Below are 16,936 nucleotides of genomic sequence, written 5' to 3' on the forward strand. Positions count from 1 at the left end.
CCACACACTTCGGAAAGACGAAAACTTTGTTTGCGGTTAGTTATTTACTTACTGTTTTGTACATATGTACGGAAGTTGTCGAACTCCGAAACGGCCAAATTACGTAATTTACGTTTTGTGTTAACAAAAACAAAAATTGGTTGTAAACGAGACGTTATATTTTTTCATTTGTTTGTTTCAGGGTTGCCGGTGGTGCGAATGGAATTTTCACCCGCCGTCTGGACTTCAGTTCTTTCAACGCCCTTCCACCTAACAGGCTGAATTCTTATCAGATAAAGGTTAGTTTTTGATAAGACTAATTTGAAGTTCTAATATCTGATTCACACATTAAATAAATGAATAAATAAACAATGTGCCTTGGCATCTAATAAAACAAAAATTGTTAAGACCTGTTGAAAATAGTAGACGAGTTTCTAATGTCATGAGTATGACCATGAGATTGTGTTGTTGAATGCACATGTTTATTTCTAATAAATTTCTGACCGTTGTTTACAATTAGTGTAGTTAACCCGATAGTTTTTGGCTGTTGTGGGGGAGCCCGACGAATGCATCCGAAACAGCAACTAATCTGATAATAAGATACGTATCGCGGTATCAAGTGAAACAGAATTTATGTCCATTTACAATCAACAAAACAACTGCAGTAACAAAAGAACAACAAAAAATAAGAAATCTTAGTTTGTTGTCCGTTCATTTTTTCTTTTTGTCTTTTATTGTGTGCCATCAATTGTTTTTAAAAATTTCAGAATTATAATTCTGATGTAATACAACACATCAATTGTTTCATCGTTTCAAGTTGTTTTTATCGAACAATAAAATATAAAGGAAGATATGATATCCTGCTAGGTATAATAATGTAGGTACAATATCAGATAGATAGGTACTTTATTAATTACTTCCATAAAAAGTAATTAAAACGCCAAGTATTTATTGAATGCGGTTTTTTTTTTTGAGTTAAACATGTCTGAAATAATGACAACAAATTGGTGCGATAACGCGTTTGTCTGGGTTTCGTTAAAAATAGACAATCTTAATGCAAAATATTTACGGTTAGGGATTGAAACAAACGCCTGTGGTATTTGACTGGTTTCAAGTGTTTGATTCGTTCGTGGCAAACATTGAACTACTTTTCTCGATTCGGTTTTGTTTTTTTCTTTTCGGCTACTGATTACAAATTTTATTTGTTACAATCAGTGAAATAAATATGAACAAAAATTGTGTGTAAATACAAAATATGCGCAGTAATACCCAACGTGCAATAATTATGTCTGCCTGGTTTAATCTGTGTTAACCTATTATTAAACTCATTTAGAAAAATATTTATTTTTCCTGATAGATATGGCTTTACTTTTAATTATGCATTTTTTTATCAGCTGTCATATATACTCAACATTCCTCTTATGTGTACAAATGATTCGTATATACATATATACCTACATGTAATGAAAATGTGGCACCAACATTGTTGTTTACAACAGTTACGGGTCGGGTATACGTGCCGCTGAAAACGTTTTATTTTTTTCGCGAACACACTAAAGTCTCCTACTTGTGTTTACACTTAACTATTATAATTTAAGAACGAAAGTGAATCAAAACCTAGGTCAAATGTAACGTATGGTACACATAAAAGTTCTAATCAGTTTTTTGTTAGTATTCGGACACAAAAGCTCTTCTAAATAGCAAAATTCAAATGTTTTCTAGTACCTACGTATTACGTTTAGTTTTTTTTTTTATTTTCGACGATACTTTTGCTGTACAGAATTTTATTTGGTTACCGTGGATGCAACGCAAGGGCTGGTGGGAATTAATTGAGGGGTTGATAAAAGAGGGTGCCACGGTGACGTAATAGGGCCTGGGGGTAACGAACAAGAGGGTGAGGTGTGGTCATGATCATTCTGCTGTAGCACTACATATAACGGATAAAAACTGTTACAGCGTCAAAATCAGTTTTGTTAGAAAAAACTGTAAATATTTCCTAAATTTATAGTAAATCGTGTTAATTATCCTTCATATTTTTATTAGGTAATATTCACACAAAGCACAAACATTTTTGTCCAGTTGGAAAACAATTCTCGCATAGAAAAAGACAAAATAAGAACAATTGCAACACTCATTTGTTATTGGCGGTATTATTTTGTTTCTGTTGTGGTAGTTATTTGTTTTTGTATCCATTACTGACAGAGATCAGACATTTTTGTTCAGTTGGAAGACAAATTCTCGCAAAGAAAAAGACAAAATAAGAACAGTTCCAACACTCATTTGTTATTGGCGGTATTATTTTGTTTCTGTTGTTGTAGTTATTTGTTTTTGTATCCATCACTAACAGAGATCAGATTTTTCGATCGGGATATGAAGTTTGGCACACTGTTCGATGGGAATGTGTGCGTGTTGGTACGTTTCTCTTTTGTCAGGGGATGGATGATAAATGAAGGTGGTGTCAGGGCCACTCGGGCTGCATTAACGATACAGGAAGGGTGCTCGAACAACACGCTGTAGGATGAGGTAGGCCAGTGAGAGTACGGATTATCATTTAGCATTGGGGATACGTGCGGGCTTCCCTCGTCAATTTCACTGCAACGTCACGGTCCTCTGCATTCGATCGAATTTAGTCCTGACCTTCAAATATAGAAGGCTGCTGCTGCTGCTGCTTCCTCTGCACAGCAACAACCCCTAACGTTTATAACTGCATTTCAAACAGTTGAATATTTTTTTATTAAGTTGAAACAATTGCAAGAAAGCGGTAGAATGTAGATTCTGGATGGATTTTTCTTAATTTTTCGATGTCTAAAACTCTTAAAATCATTAGCCATTGGATGATTTAATTAAAAATGGAGTAATACGTAGAGGAAGAAATGTATTCTGTTTCGGTTAGAACCTAATTTTTTCGAGAGGTTGTTTGGGACACAAGTGTTTCCCAGAAATACATAAAATTCATTCTAAGGGTAGACTGACGAACGAAATATTCTGGAGATGGCAACGCTGCATTTCGAATTGTCTGGTTTTTTCCACGTGGGGTCGTAATCTCTTTAACTGCCCTACCTCACCCTCTCGCCTGTTATCGACGAACTCAGGCCAGGCAAACGCACCCTCGCATGACAACCCTCCGGAGAGAAAGAACGAGAGCCACCCTTAAATGTAACGCAACCTTCCGAGTATTTCAGCACATCATAGTCGAATAGAACTTGACGAGAGAACTTTTTCGTCTTCAAAAAATATCTAGCCAAAATGACACCAATACACATATGAAAGGCATAGAAAAACACCTGAATACTGTAATTATGTATTTGAAAACCAAAAAAAAAAAATGACGATCACGATATTTAGATTCCATTAGTGTCATAGTTCAAAACTACGCCAGATTTTTAGGTCTCCCAAGGATTCTACGTCTACTTTTGTCTGTTTATGTTTGCGTGGTGGTACAAGCCTAATGCGTTTCATGTATTTGTGTGTGTATCTACAAGAACCGCCGCCAGTCGTCCGCCTCCTCTTCGGTTACTTCTTTTGCTCGACTGGTTTGTGCTGTCGGCCGGTTAGCAAGCTGCTGGGTCAGGGACAGCCGCGGAATGATTCCTCGAAGGTTTTATCAATGACAAGGAGGTCACCGAAACGCCGAAGACTTTCGTAATAACGCTGAACGACGTGAAGAAGTCGAAGACGAAGACGGAGACGAAGAGGAAGTCGGCGAACGACTGCAACCGGCGTGAGACGTTGCCAAACGGATTCACATGAAGCCATCAAGGTCTTCTAATACCACTGAAAATAGTGCTGAGGTTGTCTATTTCGTGAAAAATAAGGTCGTGGAAGTTTTCGCTAGGCCTTGCTACATAAAGGATAAATATTCGACGATTGAATAATCTCGATGTATCGAGTCTTGTAGCGCTGCAGTCAGGGTTCGTTTAGGTTTTGTTGCATGTGCATGATGGGTTTGTTTACATGAATGACCAATAACAATTCTTCTGGACTTAATCGCCACATAACTTCTTATCAAATTTAATTCCTGAACCGTCAGGACAGTAACTAACCGCTTCTGTTTTCGCTCTTTGCAGTTGTTCACATCTTCTTTTGTAAAATGCATTTGGACAAAGGTTCTTGTGTTTTGACCTGTGGTCACACAAGGGTATTTTGGGATGCTTTTCTACCTTATACAGATCCAATCTCCTAGTTTTGCTTCATCAATTTCCATTTCCAAAACTTTTGGCATAACATTGAATAGATGCTGTTGGGTCCCTGTGTCCTTTTGGTTGTCTTTTCTGGGTCCCTACGGTGGAACGTTCGGTTCGGCAACATTGTCTTCTGGATTATAGCGGAACGTGAAGCCCGCTGTAGTTTTGTACTAACGTTGCATGACGACGGACTGCACTTCGTAGATGGATGACTGGTTCCTGGTGCAGCGTGACGCCTTGCTTCAAGCAGGCAAGATGTGCTTTCACACACACACACACATCCAACACACACAAACCCATTCTTCTCTGTCGTCTCGAAGCCTCAAGAGAATTGTGGACGGATGATGGCCCGTTGACCGTTCTACCGAAACGACTGGTAACTGCGACGTTTTTTTTTTTGTGGGAATGACATGCATTGTCGGCCACCACAGGCCTGACTACGAAATTGAGCTTGGAACCCACCGTTGATCCATATGGGCGAGTCCGAAGAATTAAAGTTAATTTTGACGGTCAGGACCTGGAATGAATAAAAACTAAAATTGCGTCACGGTACGATTCTGAAGGAAGGTTCCATTGGTATAGTAGGCACTTGAATGGGTAAAAACTGAAAAATTATTCATTAATAAATTTTTTATTGTCTAACTAATTGTCTTAATCGGTCAACAAATTGTTATGCTGCGATTGTATGATGAAACCACAGAAAAGATCCAGATTTCTGTCAGATGAACGTGCACGTAATAAAGTTTTCGTGGCAGTGTAGAGAGGATGGATAATCCTGTATTCCAGGCATGGATATCCAGCATCTGCAACGCGGTCGATACTGGACTCCAACCCGGCGGGATTTTGGGAAGGTGTGGTGCTGCACGGGGAGCACGGGCGATTGCTTTAGTTGGCTTATGAAAATTGCATCTGTACAAAGGATGCATCCCCTTCAAATGAATGTGTGTGGGTGCCGTAATTAATTGTCGTTGCAAGGGTGGAATACGAAAACAAGTGCGTAAATTTCGAGGAAATGCGTTCGCTCCGAATTTACCAATGTTACAGCGATTCAAATCAAAAAGACAGATGATAGAAACTTTGACGACAGCGTTGTAGAATGCAGAATACACTAAGCAGTTCATATCTCAATGCCAAAACATGACTTCACGTCGTGGACCTTTCAGAATTAATGTTTAAGTTGGTAAACTTCTTCAAAAAGTTTCATTTTAATTGAATTTGAAGTGGTAGGAGAATTACCTACATAAGGGGCTATGGTACTGGTTAAATAAGTAAGAATAGTAAACGAAAAATTAAAAGTGGCGCTGGTTTTAGGTATCTGGGAAGTCAGATATAAGATAGGAGAATAGAGGTCACCATGGAACTCAATAAAAAACTAGGTGAGATAGGCATAAGTGCTATATAGAGACACATTAGAAGCAGAAACAGGAGTTAAAAGGAGTAGAGGTAAACCTAGATTACATTAGTGTTTACTGTTCGTAAATAGTCGAGTATGTGGGATGTTTTAGGGAAATGAGAAGATTAGCTGAGGATAGGACTGACGACCTTATGATGATAAGGATTATTCTAATTGAGTTGTTTTAAATGCAACCGAAATAATTCAAGGGATTAAAAGAAATATATAGCGTATTTAAGTGCTTTCTTATTATGCAAAGCGCCCGGTGATGCACCATGGAATGTGTCGACAGACGAAGAAAAGAGATGTTTCGGTTTTTCGTAATCCTGAACAGGAACCGTATAAAATTAATTGGTTCCTTTTGTATTTGGCTCCCGTAATTTGCGCGTCAATACGACGAGAAGGTATCCCAGGATAATCCCTTTAACGAAGCCTGTTTCTTTGAAACGCTTTCCTAACAAATAAATACGTAAATTGGTGAATGAATAATTTTTCTTGTTTTTGCTGCTGTTGTTGTTGGGTATTTTTTTTGGCAAATTACTAGCTTCTGGTAGCAAATGCTGTAACTATCTGTGTATGTGTAAATGAAGCAATGAAAATACTTTCATCCCCTATTAATGGCCTTATCGATAGTCCATAATTTTCAGCCCCTTCTCGAGCAAATGTTAGTAAAAGTAGCAGTGGAGGAAAATTATTTGTTTACAAAGCGATCTTCTTTATGAGACCATCAAGTTTTAATAGATCCTTTAAGATCCTTATCGAACGAGAAATAGTACAATAATAATTATTACTAAAGTAGATCGCCTTATCAGGAATTTACAAATTGAGTGTTTCTATTTCCTATTAGTTTTGAGATGTTACAGTTCTGTAAGATTATTTTATGTATTGGCACAAATTTTTATGATGGGTGTGAGGCCTATTAATGATAATTGTATTTATTATGTTGACATAATGGTTTATGAAGTTCCAGGTTAAATATTTAAGATCGTTATATGATCCCACATAAAATTAAATTGTCGTTATTTGTATACATTTTTATTATAATTCCCAAATTTCGTAAAAAAAAAAGAAGAAATGGGTAGACGTCATGGGGTCAAACACACCCGTGTGAAAATAAAATTATTTTCCAGACTACCCTATGTGTCTGTATTGAATGCAACCACCGCGTTTTCAGTCGTAAAATCGAATAATTTCCTCGGGAAGGTGAAAGGTCAAATGTAAAGGTTTATAGCCCGGGGCAGACATCACGTGTGATTAAATTTCAATTTGTTCTTTCAAAGCAAAAATAAAACGAACATTGTTTGAGCTTTCTTTATAGAACGTCTATGATGGAATAATAAAAGCCGTCGAGATTACCGTAAAATAATAATAATGTAGTAATCTTTTTTTTTTGAAAATCCCGTTACGCTAAATAATACACGAGCTGTAAGAATTCCCAAAGAAATTTCTCGTTTTTGCGGCATCTCTGGTGTTTATTTGTTATATTTTCAAAAAAAGATAGAAAACCAACTTAAATAAATCAGTTTCCTATGGTAAACAGTCGGCCATCATGCTTTTTGCCGTGTCGGCCATCATTCTTTTTGTCGTGTCGGCCATCATGATTTTAATTGTTGACACATTGTTGTTGAGGTCGGCCATTATGATTTTCATTGTTGTCGTCGTCGGCCATCATGGTTTCAATTGTTGACGCTTTGTTGTCGGCCATCACAGTTTTTCAACTGTCGTTCAAATTTAATATTAACGATTTATAAGTAAAAAAACTTTATTGATGATGAAGGGATTACATATGTACTTTATTTAGTCAGATATTTAGGTTTTTATCGTATGAATGGTTCAAATTTGGACTGTTGTTGTTTCTGTTCTACTTTGCCTTTAAAATTCCGTTCGAAATTGTTCATTTTCGAACGGTAATAATTCAAGAACGAATGTGGAATGTTGTTTTATTCATGGAGATGCTATTATTGTTGAGTTATATTCGGTAAAGGGTTAGATAGTGGAATCGTTCCGAGCCATAAACTCCGGCCCTTTTCCGTTTTATCCTGTCAGTCGTCCTCCTCCTCCTTTTCTTCCGACAACAGAAGGCGCGTTTTTCCCCGACAAAAGGAGGTTGAGGAGAAGAAGACAAAGAAGTAGTACACGCCTTTGATAAAGTTTAACATAAATTAAATTTCTATGTTAGCGTGCCTGTCTTGTCTCGTGGTGTTTACACAAATCACAAAGGAATGTTAAAAGATTCCGCTACCACGAGGAGAAAGGAAAGTTCTTACGTGAACGAACAGTCCTCCTGGGGGCATGTTTCGAAACGAAAAAAGACCCTCTTCATTGAGGACTAATACAAACGAACGAACGTTTTGTAATGCATGCTTTTTGTTTGTACAAGTAAATTAAAGCGGTTTTAATATTAGCAATTACAAAAGAAGAAAATAAAAACTGATCTAACTGATGCATTGTTAATAAAAAACAATTGGAATTGTTGGTGTAATTACTGCAAAAATTAGATTCCTCTCTCTCTCTCTCTAATCTTGCTAATCAAATGAAGTATTTTTTGCAATGATTTTAATTAAGTATGTTAATGAATTTCTTAAGATTTGCCCCATATTTCATTTTTATAAGTTAAAAGGTACCCAAAACAACATAAAAAACCACTTAGGTCTGGAATTTTTGGAACAAATTGAGAAAACAACGATTCCAATGAACATGATGCATCTGTAGGTTCACATTGTATCATGAATTTTCATACTTTATTTAGTTCAAAACAATTGACAGCAGTTAATTTTGAATTATTTAAGTAATTCTCTACTCAAATTAACATATTACAACCATTTCTGATTGATACTATCAAAATTATAAGAGTATAAGTAGTTTTTGTCCTCGGATCTCCAAGAACCTGTAGGTGTAGGTAGCGCTTTGTCGCCGTATTTTTGTTACTTTGAGCACATTTTAGGCATTTGTGTGGGTTGTAAATAGTAAAAGATGTTCCAAAGTTTCGTACTGCATACATTTTGTAACCCTTCAGTCAATATTTTGTCTTAAAATTGCTTTTAAAGTGAAAAAATTGGTAAAAGTGAAAAGTAGGGTTATATGTCATGACAATAACAATCCGCCGCCGCCCAGAGAGCAAGCGAATTTCGACCTTACCTCGCTACAGCGCGTTTTCCATTCTTTTCATGAATGAAGTAGTTTACGTTTTCATTCATTTTTACTATCATAGTACTACCAAAAGCACGTGTGTTTTCATTAAAGTTTTCTCAGAGGTTATTGAACCCGAGAAATTAAAAACAATGAAGAATATGATTGTAATACGGTAAGAAAGTTAAAAATCGTAAGTTTTTGATAAAATATGGGAGAAACAATAAGTAATTAGGTACAATATAGTCCGTATATGGTTTTTAAGATAAAATTATTGCCGAAATTACATATTTTAGATGCAAAATGCCATAAATAGAGTATTTAAATGTAATAAATAATGCTTATTTTTGTTAAAAGTACGTTTCCATGTTATTTCTACATGTTGTTTGTTACGGGAGTAAGATTATTAACAGTATTATTTAGGGGTGAGTTATTTTTTTCATTTTTTACACGTTTTTATAAATACAAATTGAAACTAAATTAACGAAATAATTCGTAATAGACTTAGACACGATCTAAATTATTCGAAATTGTATTCTTGCCACAAAGTGTCTCCGTTTGTATCCCATCCACTTCGCCCTGCCCCTTCAACCCTTCGAGACTGTCTTGTTTTCATATATATGGTATGTCGCGCGGCGTTATTCCGTTTCAAATTGAATTGATAATAAATGTCTCCCACAACGACGGCACAATTACACGGAGATGGGGCTGTAATTATTTCAGAAGTTTGCAAGAACAGTTACATTATTTAAAACGAAATTCAAATAAAGCGGCAGCCGCCGACTGCGATCCCGTCGCGGTTAATTTCTAAACGGGTGCCCGATACCATCTTATCGTTAGACGCTTTTGAACTTCAACATATACATGTACAGCACTAAGTTTAGACGCATAAGACACGATTTCTGTGCGTTTTCAATTATTTGTAAAAGATGCCAGGGAGATGTTTGGATGAAGAAAACAAAGAAAAGATATTGTTTTGTCTGAACAAAACAACGTAAAGTCGAAAAGGCGATGTTTCTTTTTATTTTTCATTTGAACAATTGAAACTGTTTTGTTTGAAACAAAATTGCTTAACGACAAAAAGGCGATGATGTTCATTTTTATTTCGACAACTGAAATTGTGTAAACGACAAGGGCGATGCTGTTTTTTTTTTCATATTAACAATCGAAAATGTTGTGTGTAAACATGAAGTCAAATTCGAATTGTAAGTGTATGGTATATTTTTTCAATTAAAAAGCACTTGTGACGCTTTGGGAATTCCATCTGCCGTGTACGTACGTACGTATTACAAAGGGGGATTAAAAAGAGCATTTCCACTTGTAGAGACTCGATAAAAGAGGAACATTACTGCAGTAGATAGTAGTTCTTATTTCTTTTATATTGTCGTCTTTGCTGTTAAGAATAAATAAAGAGACAATCAGATAGACCGAGCCGTAATTCGCAATTTGCAAGTAGCTTTCCTTAATCCCCATCCGGATTCTGTTCCGCCAGCTGAGCCACCTTCCCAATACCCGTAAACTCCAGAGACGGGAGGGTTGTAGGTTGGCTGGCTTTAGCACATTATCTTCCAGAAATTTAACTTCGTTCTGGAGTTGAAACAGTCTCGATTGTGATACTCCTTTTTTTTCTTCACTGTCTCTCGATTTTCCCCATTATTGATTTGAATTCGTTCTAAAGCATTCCAGTTTTATCATGTTTTATTTGTGTAATATTTAGCATGATATCTAAATTCGAATGGTAGCTCTTGCATGGATTGCTGCAGGTAGAAGTACCCTGTATCGAATGAAAAAAAGAGTGCGGAACGATTGGTGTCATTGAAAACATCTGAAAAATGGTAACCAAAATTGCCCAATGAGGTAGGCATCGGAAACTTCTGATTTATATTAATATTCTTCAAAACATTTTATCATATTATTTTGTTTCATGGTAGTTCAAAGGTCGTGCAAAATATAAATATGGCGGGTGTCAACCGGTGGTATGGTACAGACGAGAACAAGTACCCCGAAATTTACATACTAGACGGATAAATTGCATTTCCCAGCGGTTAGGAATATAACAATTCATACTGCGTGAATACTAAGTAGATTCGTTGGGTTGTCGGTGCGACACCGTGCATTGTCACGCAAAAACCTTTAGTCACAGACGCGAAAAACTGAGGAACATGCCACCGTGAAATCGATCTCGTTCCGCGACTTAATGACGAAACAAAGCAGAAGCAAGAACCTACTCTAAATCCAATTAAAATCACCGTAATGTTAATTAATTGATAGCTATACAAAGTTACTTTAAACTCAGTCTGTTTTTGAACCATTTTATATTTTTTACTACTATGCAGCCTGTGACATCTCACAATGCAGTTACTACTACAACAGTTATGGTCTAATGTTACTTTTTACTAATTGTGTATACGAAAATATAGCTGAAGGTATTTGTTCGAATTTCTGTATGCCACTTTGTATTTTTCAGAAGATTATGCACTCCTTTATTGATTACTTTACTTATATGTTATTGAATATATTTGCTCTCAACTCGCCACTAGTGTATATGATATTGTTTTGTTTTTTCGCCACTGGTGTATATGAACAGGAATGGCATTGTTTTGTTTTTGTGTTGTTAAATGATCCGTGGCGCTGTAGAGAATCAAAAACAGGAGCCCGAGCTATCTTAAAACAGGGACAAAACAAACGTCCCATTTCCCACAAAAATAGTGTATGCAGAAGTCATATAACTGTCGGGATCGACTCTAAAAAAGCTGGAATATAATTCAATAACCCGCCATATGCTTACCAGCCTTCGTTGACAGCTGCTGATACATAAATTGTTTTTTATTTTTGTTTTTGTTACAACGGGAAAATAATAGTACTCTCTCGTCCCATTAAATTGAATAATCTCTCTCTCTGTCTTTCGTTATTGTACATAGGGCAAAGTAAACGTTACTTATCACCTAGGGTCAAGTAGCACAAAACATTATGCGAATTGAGTACCTACATATGTAATGTGTGTAAATAGTACATTCTAACAATAAAAAGGAACTGTGCAGTGACACAACGAAATTACAGCAGGTACTTAAGTCGTATTGTGTAAGCGATATTTCGAAATTTCTTTTTTGAGAAGTGCAAACAAAATACAAATATAACACTGGTCCAAGATCCTAATTTGTACATGCTAAATGAAAAAATACGACAAGTACATTAGTTCTTTTGATGCTAATTTAATTAATGTGTTTCTATTACTAAGACAATATAAATTAAATTATTTTAATTTGAATATACGTTAAAACTAGTACAGTAGTTGTAGTAATTAATAGTAATTGGCCCTTGTATATGTGTTGAAGAAATAGTTAAAGTAACGGACAAAGAAAGCGAACAAAACTGGCTAACGAAGGCCAAGGTTAAATCTAATAAGCGACGTTGCGCTTAGTCCTGGAGAGTGACTTGCTTTCTGTAATAGGTTAAGGAAGATCGTTTTAGCCCTGGTTAGGGTGACCAGGCTGTCGTTCCTTTCAAAGGCCCGATCAATAGTTGTCGCAGTTGCCACATCGCCCTTATTTTTCTTGTATTATAAAGAAATGAGTTGTAGGTAGAATTATCACTGTTTTTAATTTAGTAAAGTATTAGTTAAATATACTTAAAAATGTAGGGATGAGTTACAAAGATAGAAGAGTGATACTTAGTTTGTATAAAGAGCAACAGGCAGTTATAGAGCTAGGGATGTAACGTAGAGAAATAAATATTAGGAAGGGAGTCAGACAGGGATGCCCACTGTCACCGCTACTTTTTAATCTATACATCGAAGACGCCATCAACATCATTAAAGACAGTACAACTGTAGGGATAGATGTGCAAGGGCAAAAGATTAGTATGCTTAGATTTGCAGATGATATAGCAGTATTAGCATCTAGCAAGGAGGACCTAGAGATAGCTTTAAATGAAATGGAAGCGGTACTGACAGATCAGTACTGTATGAAAATAAATAAAAGTAAAACTAAAATACTGGTATGCAAGGGAAGAAAAAGTAGGGAAAGAGCGAATATAAAGATAGGAGACGAAAAATTAGAAGAAGTGGCTGATTTTAGATACCTAGGAAGTCAGATAAGTGAGGATGGAAGGAGTAGTAGGGATATAAAGCAGAGGATAGCGCAGGGTCGTGTCGCCTTTAATAAAAAGAAGTCACTTCTATGCTCGCGAACCGTTAATTTAGAAATTCGAAAAAGGTTGTTAAAGGTGTATGTCTGGAGTACGGCATTGTACGGGTGCAAAACATGGACAGTGGGCGCGGCGAAAAAGAATAGGTTAGAAGCGTTCGAAATGTGGTGTTATAGGCGGATGATGAGGATGTTGTGGGTAGAAAAGGTTAGAAATGAAGAGGTATTGGAAAGAATAGGAGAACAAAGGACTCTATGGAAGTCAATAAAACATAGGCGAGATAGGTTGGTAGGACACCTTCTCAGGCATGAAGGTCTAGTCAGAAACATATTAGAGGAAGAAACAGGAGTTAGGAGGGGTAGAGGTAGACCTAGATTAGATTACTCTTCGCAAATAGTTAAGGATGTGGGCTGTTCTAGTTTTAGGGAAATGCGAAGTTTAGCTCAGGATAGGAAAGAGTGGAGGTACGTGTCCAACCAGTCTTAGGACTGATGACCTTATGATGATGAGTTTCTATTACTGTTAGATATTGGAAACTTACGTGTTGTACTGTTGGTTATTGTGTGATAATTTTTTCGGGGTAGGTTTGGCAACGGCGTACTGACTAAGGCGATTGCCTCGCCGTTCACCCCCATATATTCGTCAATGTTGTGAAACGTGGATGTGATGTTGCGTGGGCCTATCTTACGCCCCCGTTTCTTATCGAGGTTGAGGCGGCGTGTGCCGCCGTCGATGAACTGGGTGAATCATCCGGGGACGATTTTTCTTATTACGAACGAAAGATGACAAAGCTTAACATTTATTAAAAAGGTGACGACAGTTTTAAAAAGGGTGATACAATAATAATGGAGGGTGAAATCGATTGATCGAGTAAAATGTGTTTATTACAGGGGGTTTTGAAAAGTTAAAAAAAAATGAAGATAGAGGAGCCACTAGCGGTTTATTTGTTTATGGTTTTCAAGAAGTTTGATGGATCTTTAAATTTTGGTTAATTAAGAGAGCAGCTGCACGTGATTGAGGTGGACACGTACATATTTTGATAAATAATATACAATATTTTAAGTGACACACCTGCAGTTTTATAGTTTTTATTAAGGGGGAATACTTAATTAATTTGTTGGTAATATTTTTTGACAGAAAATTTATTCGGACAGATGGTGTTGTTGGAATCGTGTGTCAATGTGGTCAATATAAACAAGAAAGTCTCTACTGAGATGGTGTGTCTCATGCTCCATGTACGTATGTCTATTTCTACGATGGTCGATTTCGCAGACTAAAACTCACACCAAACTACAGAAATTTCGGAACATTCCGGAATATTCCATACATTTTTTAGAACGTTTCGGTCGACGTATAGATATAAATTGCTGTAACAGTGTCTGAAGTCATATGAATCTCTCAAACTTAAATGGTTTTTGGACATTTTTGACGGTATTTGATGGTATTTGATGGTCATTGGTCAACCCCCAGACGCATACACCCGCAAGATTGAGAAATTTCGTACACTATCTAGGAACATTCCAGAATATTTCAAACATTTTGGTCGAAGAATATATATAAATTGCTAGAATATGGAATCAGGAGTCATACGAACCACTCATACGTAAATGGTTGTCGGACATTGTAGAACGTTCTTGACTTTTCCGTTCCACCACGTGTGTTTGGTGGCCATTGGCCAGACGCATACACCCGCCAAGATTGAGAAATTTCGTACACTATCTAGGAACATTCCAGAATATTCCAAACATTTTTTAGAATACTCGTCGAAATATGAAAATACTTTACGTCACTTTCAGCCACTTTATTTTCTTTACTGTTACAGCTATCGACATGCAACCACCGTGGTCTACTCAATTTTTTTGATTTTTAATTAATTCTTTAACCAATTAATGTACGGAATTTGAGTGTATTTGACTTCGTCGTTTCAAATCGGCTATTTTGAGAACAAGACTGACGACCAGGCGATAATCTGCGATATTAAGGACACTGAAGTGAGATCGCGATTCGTTTATTTTTCCTTTTAAAAGTTGATAAACGTGTACACAACATATCGTATGATAATAAGTAGTAGTGGCTCGGGAAAGTTGCTTAGACCCCGTTCCTGCCATAAGCAGTCGTTCGCTGCTGCTTTCATTCCCAGAACGTTTCCTCATTTTGTACACGTTACATACACACACACACACACACGTATGTGATAAATGGACACGTATCTAAACAGCCGTGTGTATGTATGTGCGTACATGTTACTGCACTAGTTGTTCATTTTTTTTTTCATTTTTTCTATTTTGATCGTCGGGGCGAGGCAACAACAACAGCAGCACACCAACATGTAACGAACGAAACAAACGATCGAACGCCTCTGCTCTTCGTAAAGGTGGCTATGAAAGAAAAACAATCGCGGACGTTTATTATGCCTTTCATAAATCCTGTATAATCTCCTATCACACCACTCTGACTGTTTACTACGCGTATGTTTTCTACTGCCGCATTTTCATTATGATAATAACTCTTACAAATCCAATCCCACGGCAAGTAGATGCAGTTTCAATTTTACCCGCAGCAGCACCATCACTTGACCCAAAAGTCATTAATAGCGACTTCTACGAACTGATGATTCCAAATTTGTTCTTTAAAACTACTGGCATTAGAGACATCGGCGGCCTTAGCCTTCATTTGCGTCACTAGACACACTTTTCTACCTCTGGATGCACTTTTGGGCCTCTAGATACATTTTCGCCTCTCTAGATCCACTTTAGAACACACTTTTGCGCCGCCTCCAGGCACAATTTTCCGCCGCCTCTAGACAAACTTTTGCGCCGCCTCTAGACAAACTTTTGCGCCGTGTCTAGACAAACTTTTGCGCCGTCTCTAGACACACTTTTGCGCCGCCTTCAGGCACACTTTTGCGCCGCCTCTAGACACACTTTTGCGCCGCCTTCAGGCACACTTTTTCGTCGCCTCTAGACATAGTTTTGCGACGCCTTCAGGCACACTTTTGCGCCGCCTCTAGACACACTTTTGCGCCGCCTCCAGGCACACCTTTCCGACGCCTATAGACACACTTTTGCGCCGCCTCTAGACAAACTTTTGGGCCGCGTCTGGACAAACTTTTGCGCCGCCTCTAGACACGCTTTTGCGCCGCCTCTAGACACGCTTTTGCGCCGCCTCTAGACACACTTTTGCGCCGTTTCCAGACACAGTTTTCTGCCGCTTCCAGACACACTTTTCCGCCGCCTCTAGACAAACCTTTGCGCCGCCTCTAGACTCACTTTTGCGCCGCCTCTAGACTCACTTTTGCGCCTCTGAAGACACTTTTAGTTATAGATCTCGGTGACCGTGGGCTTATTCTCACTTTGCCCCCCTAAAGCCGGCACTGCTTAAATTGCTACGGTACTGTTTACATCTGTAGTACTACCGTTTACAATGTGGCGTCTAAATACTCGGTCAGCACCCATTTTGCCAAACAAATTGTTTACGTAAAATTATAAACTGCGTTAAACAAGCGACTGTCGGACCAGCGAGGCGTGAAATAGAATCTAATACGTGCACATTATGCATGTATGTACGTGTGCATTTTATGTTTAAGACCCTGAGAAATCATTACGATTGGAATACCAAAAGGTTTCACCTCGTAATGGCGTCTTATTACAAAATGTCTAGACCGTGGCGTGTCATTCATTTTACTATTTACACGTAGCCTATAGTAAAGTTATTAATAAATAAATATCGAGAACACCTGTAATAAATGTCAAATTAATGTCGTTTAATGTTAAAAATTACTGTTACTATTTAAACCTACACGCAATAGGTTGCTTGCACGTCTAATGTTATTGTTATTATTAATGTTATCGTTGCTATAAACAATCCAATGTAGTTATGGATGTCTCTTGCATGTGATAATCTATTGTTGCTGTCACGTAATGAGATTTAGAGTCGTTAATTGGTAAAAAACTTGCGCAAACGCAGAGGCTATGACAGAATGGTGCTGCTACAGCAGCAGCGCAGTCCTTTTGTTGTTTTGTTTACTCCGGCATTTGTTTTATATTCGACAATTGAATGAGAAACAGTTGAAATATGACCGAGATTGTGTAGCGTATCATTTCCA

The 16,936-nt window shown here is 37.3% G+C and overlaps 1 protein-coding gene across 1 annotated transcript in view; it reads left to right on the forward strand.

Moving 5' to 3' along the window:
• Window positions 1-16,936, forward strand: part of LOC108738547 (headcase protein) — a 123,006-nt gene that overhangs the window by 58,031 nt on the left and 48,039 nt on the right. Inside the window, exon 2 of the mRNA XM_018472011.1 lies at window positions 182-278. Coding sequence (XP_018327513.1) covers window positions 182-278 — 97 coding nt within the window. The remainder of the gene's footprint in view (window positions 1-181; window positions 279-16,936) is intronic.

The sequence above is a fragment of the Agrilus planipennis genome, unplaced genomic scaffold (assembly GCF_000699045.2).
Source record: "Agrilus planipennis isolate EAB-ADULT unplaced genomic scaffold, Apla_2.0 scaffold154, whole genome shotgun sequence".
NCBI classification, from domain to species: domain Eukaryota; kingdom Metazoa; phylum Arthropoda; class Insecta; order Coleoptera; family Buprestidae; genus Agrilus; species Agrilus planipennis.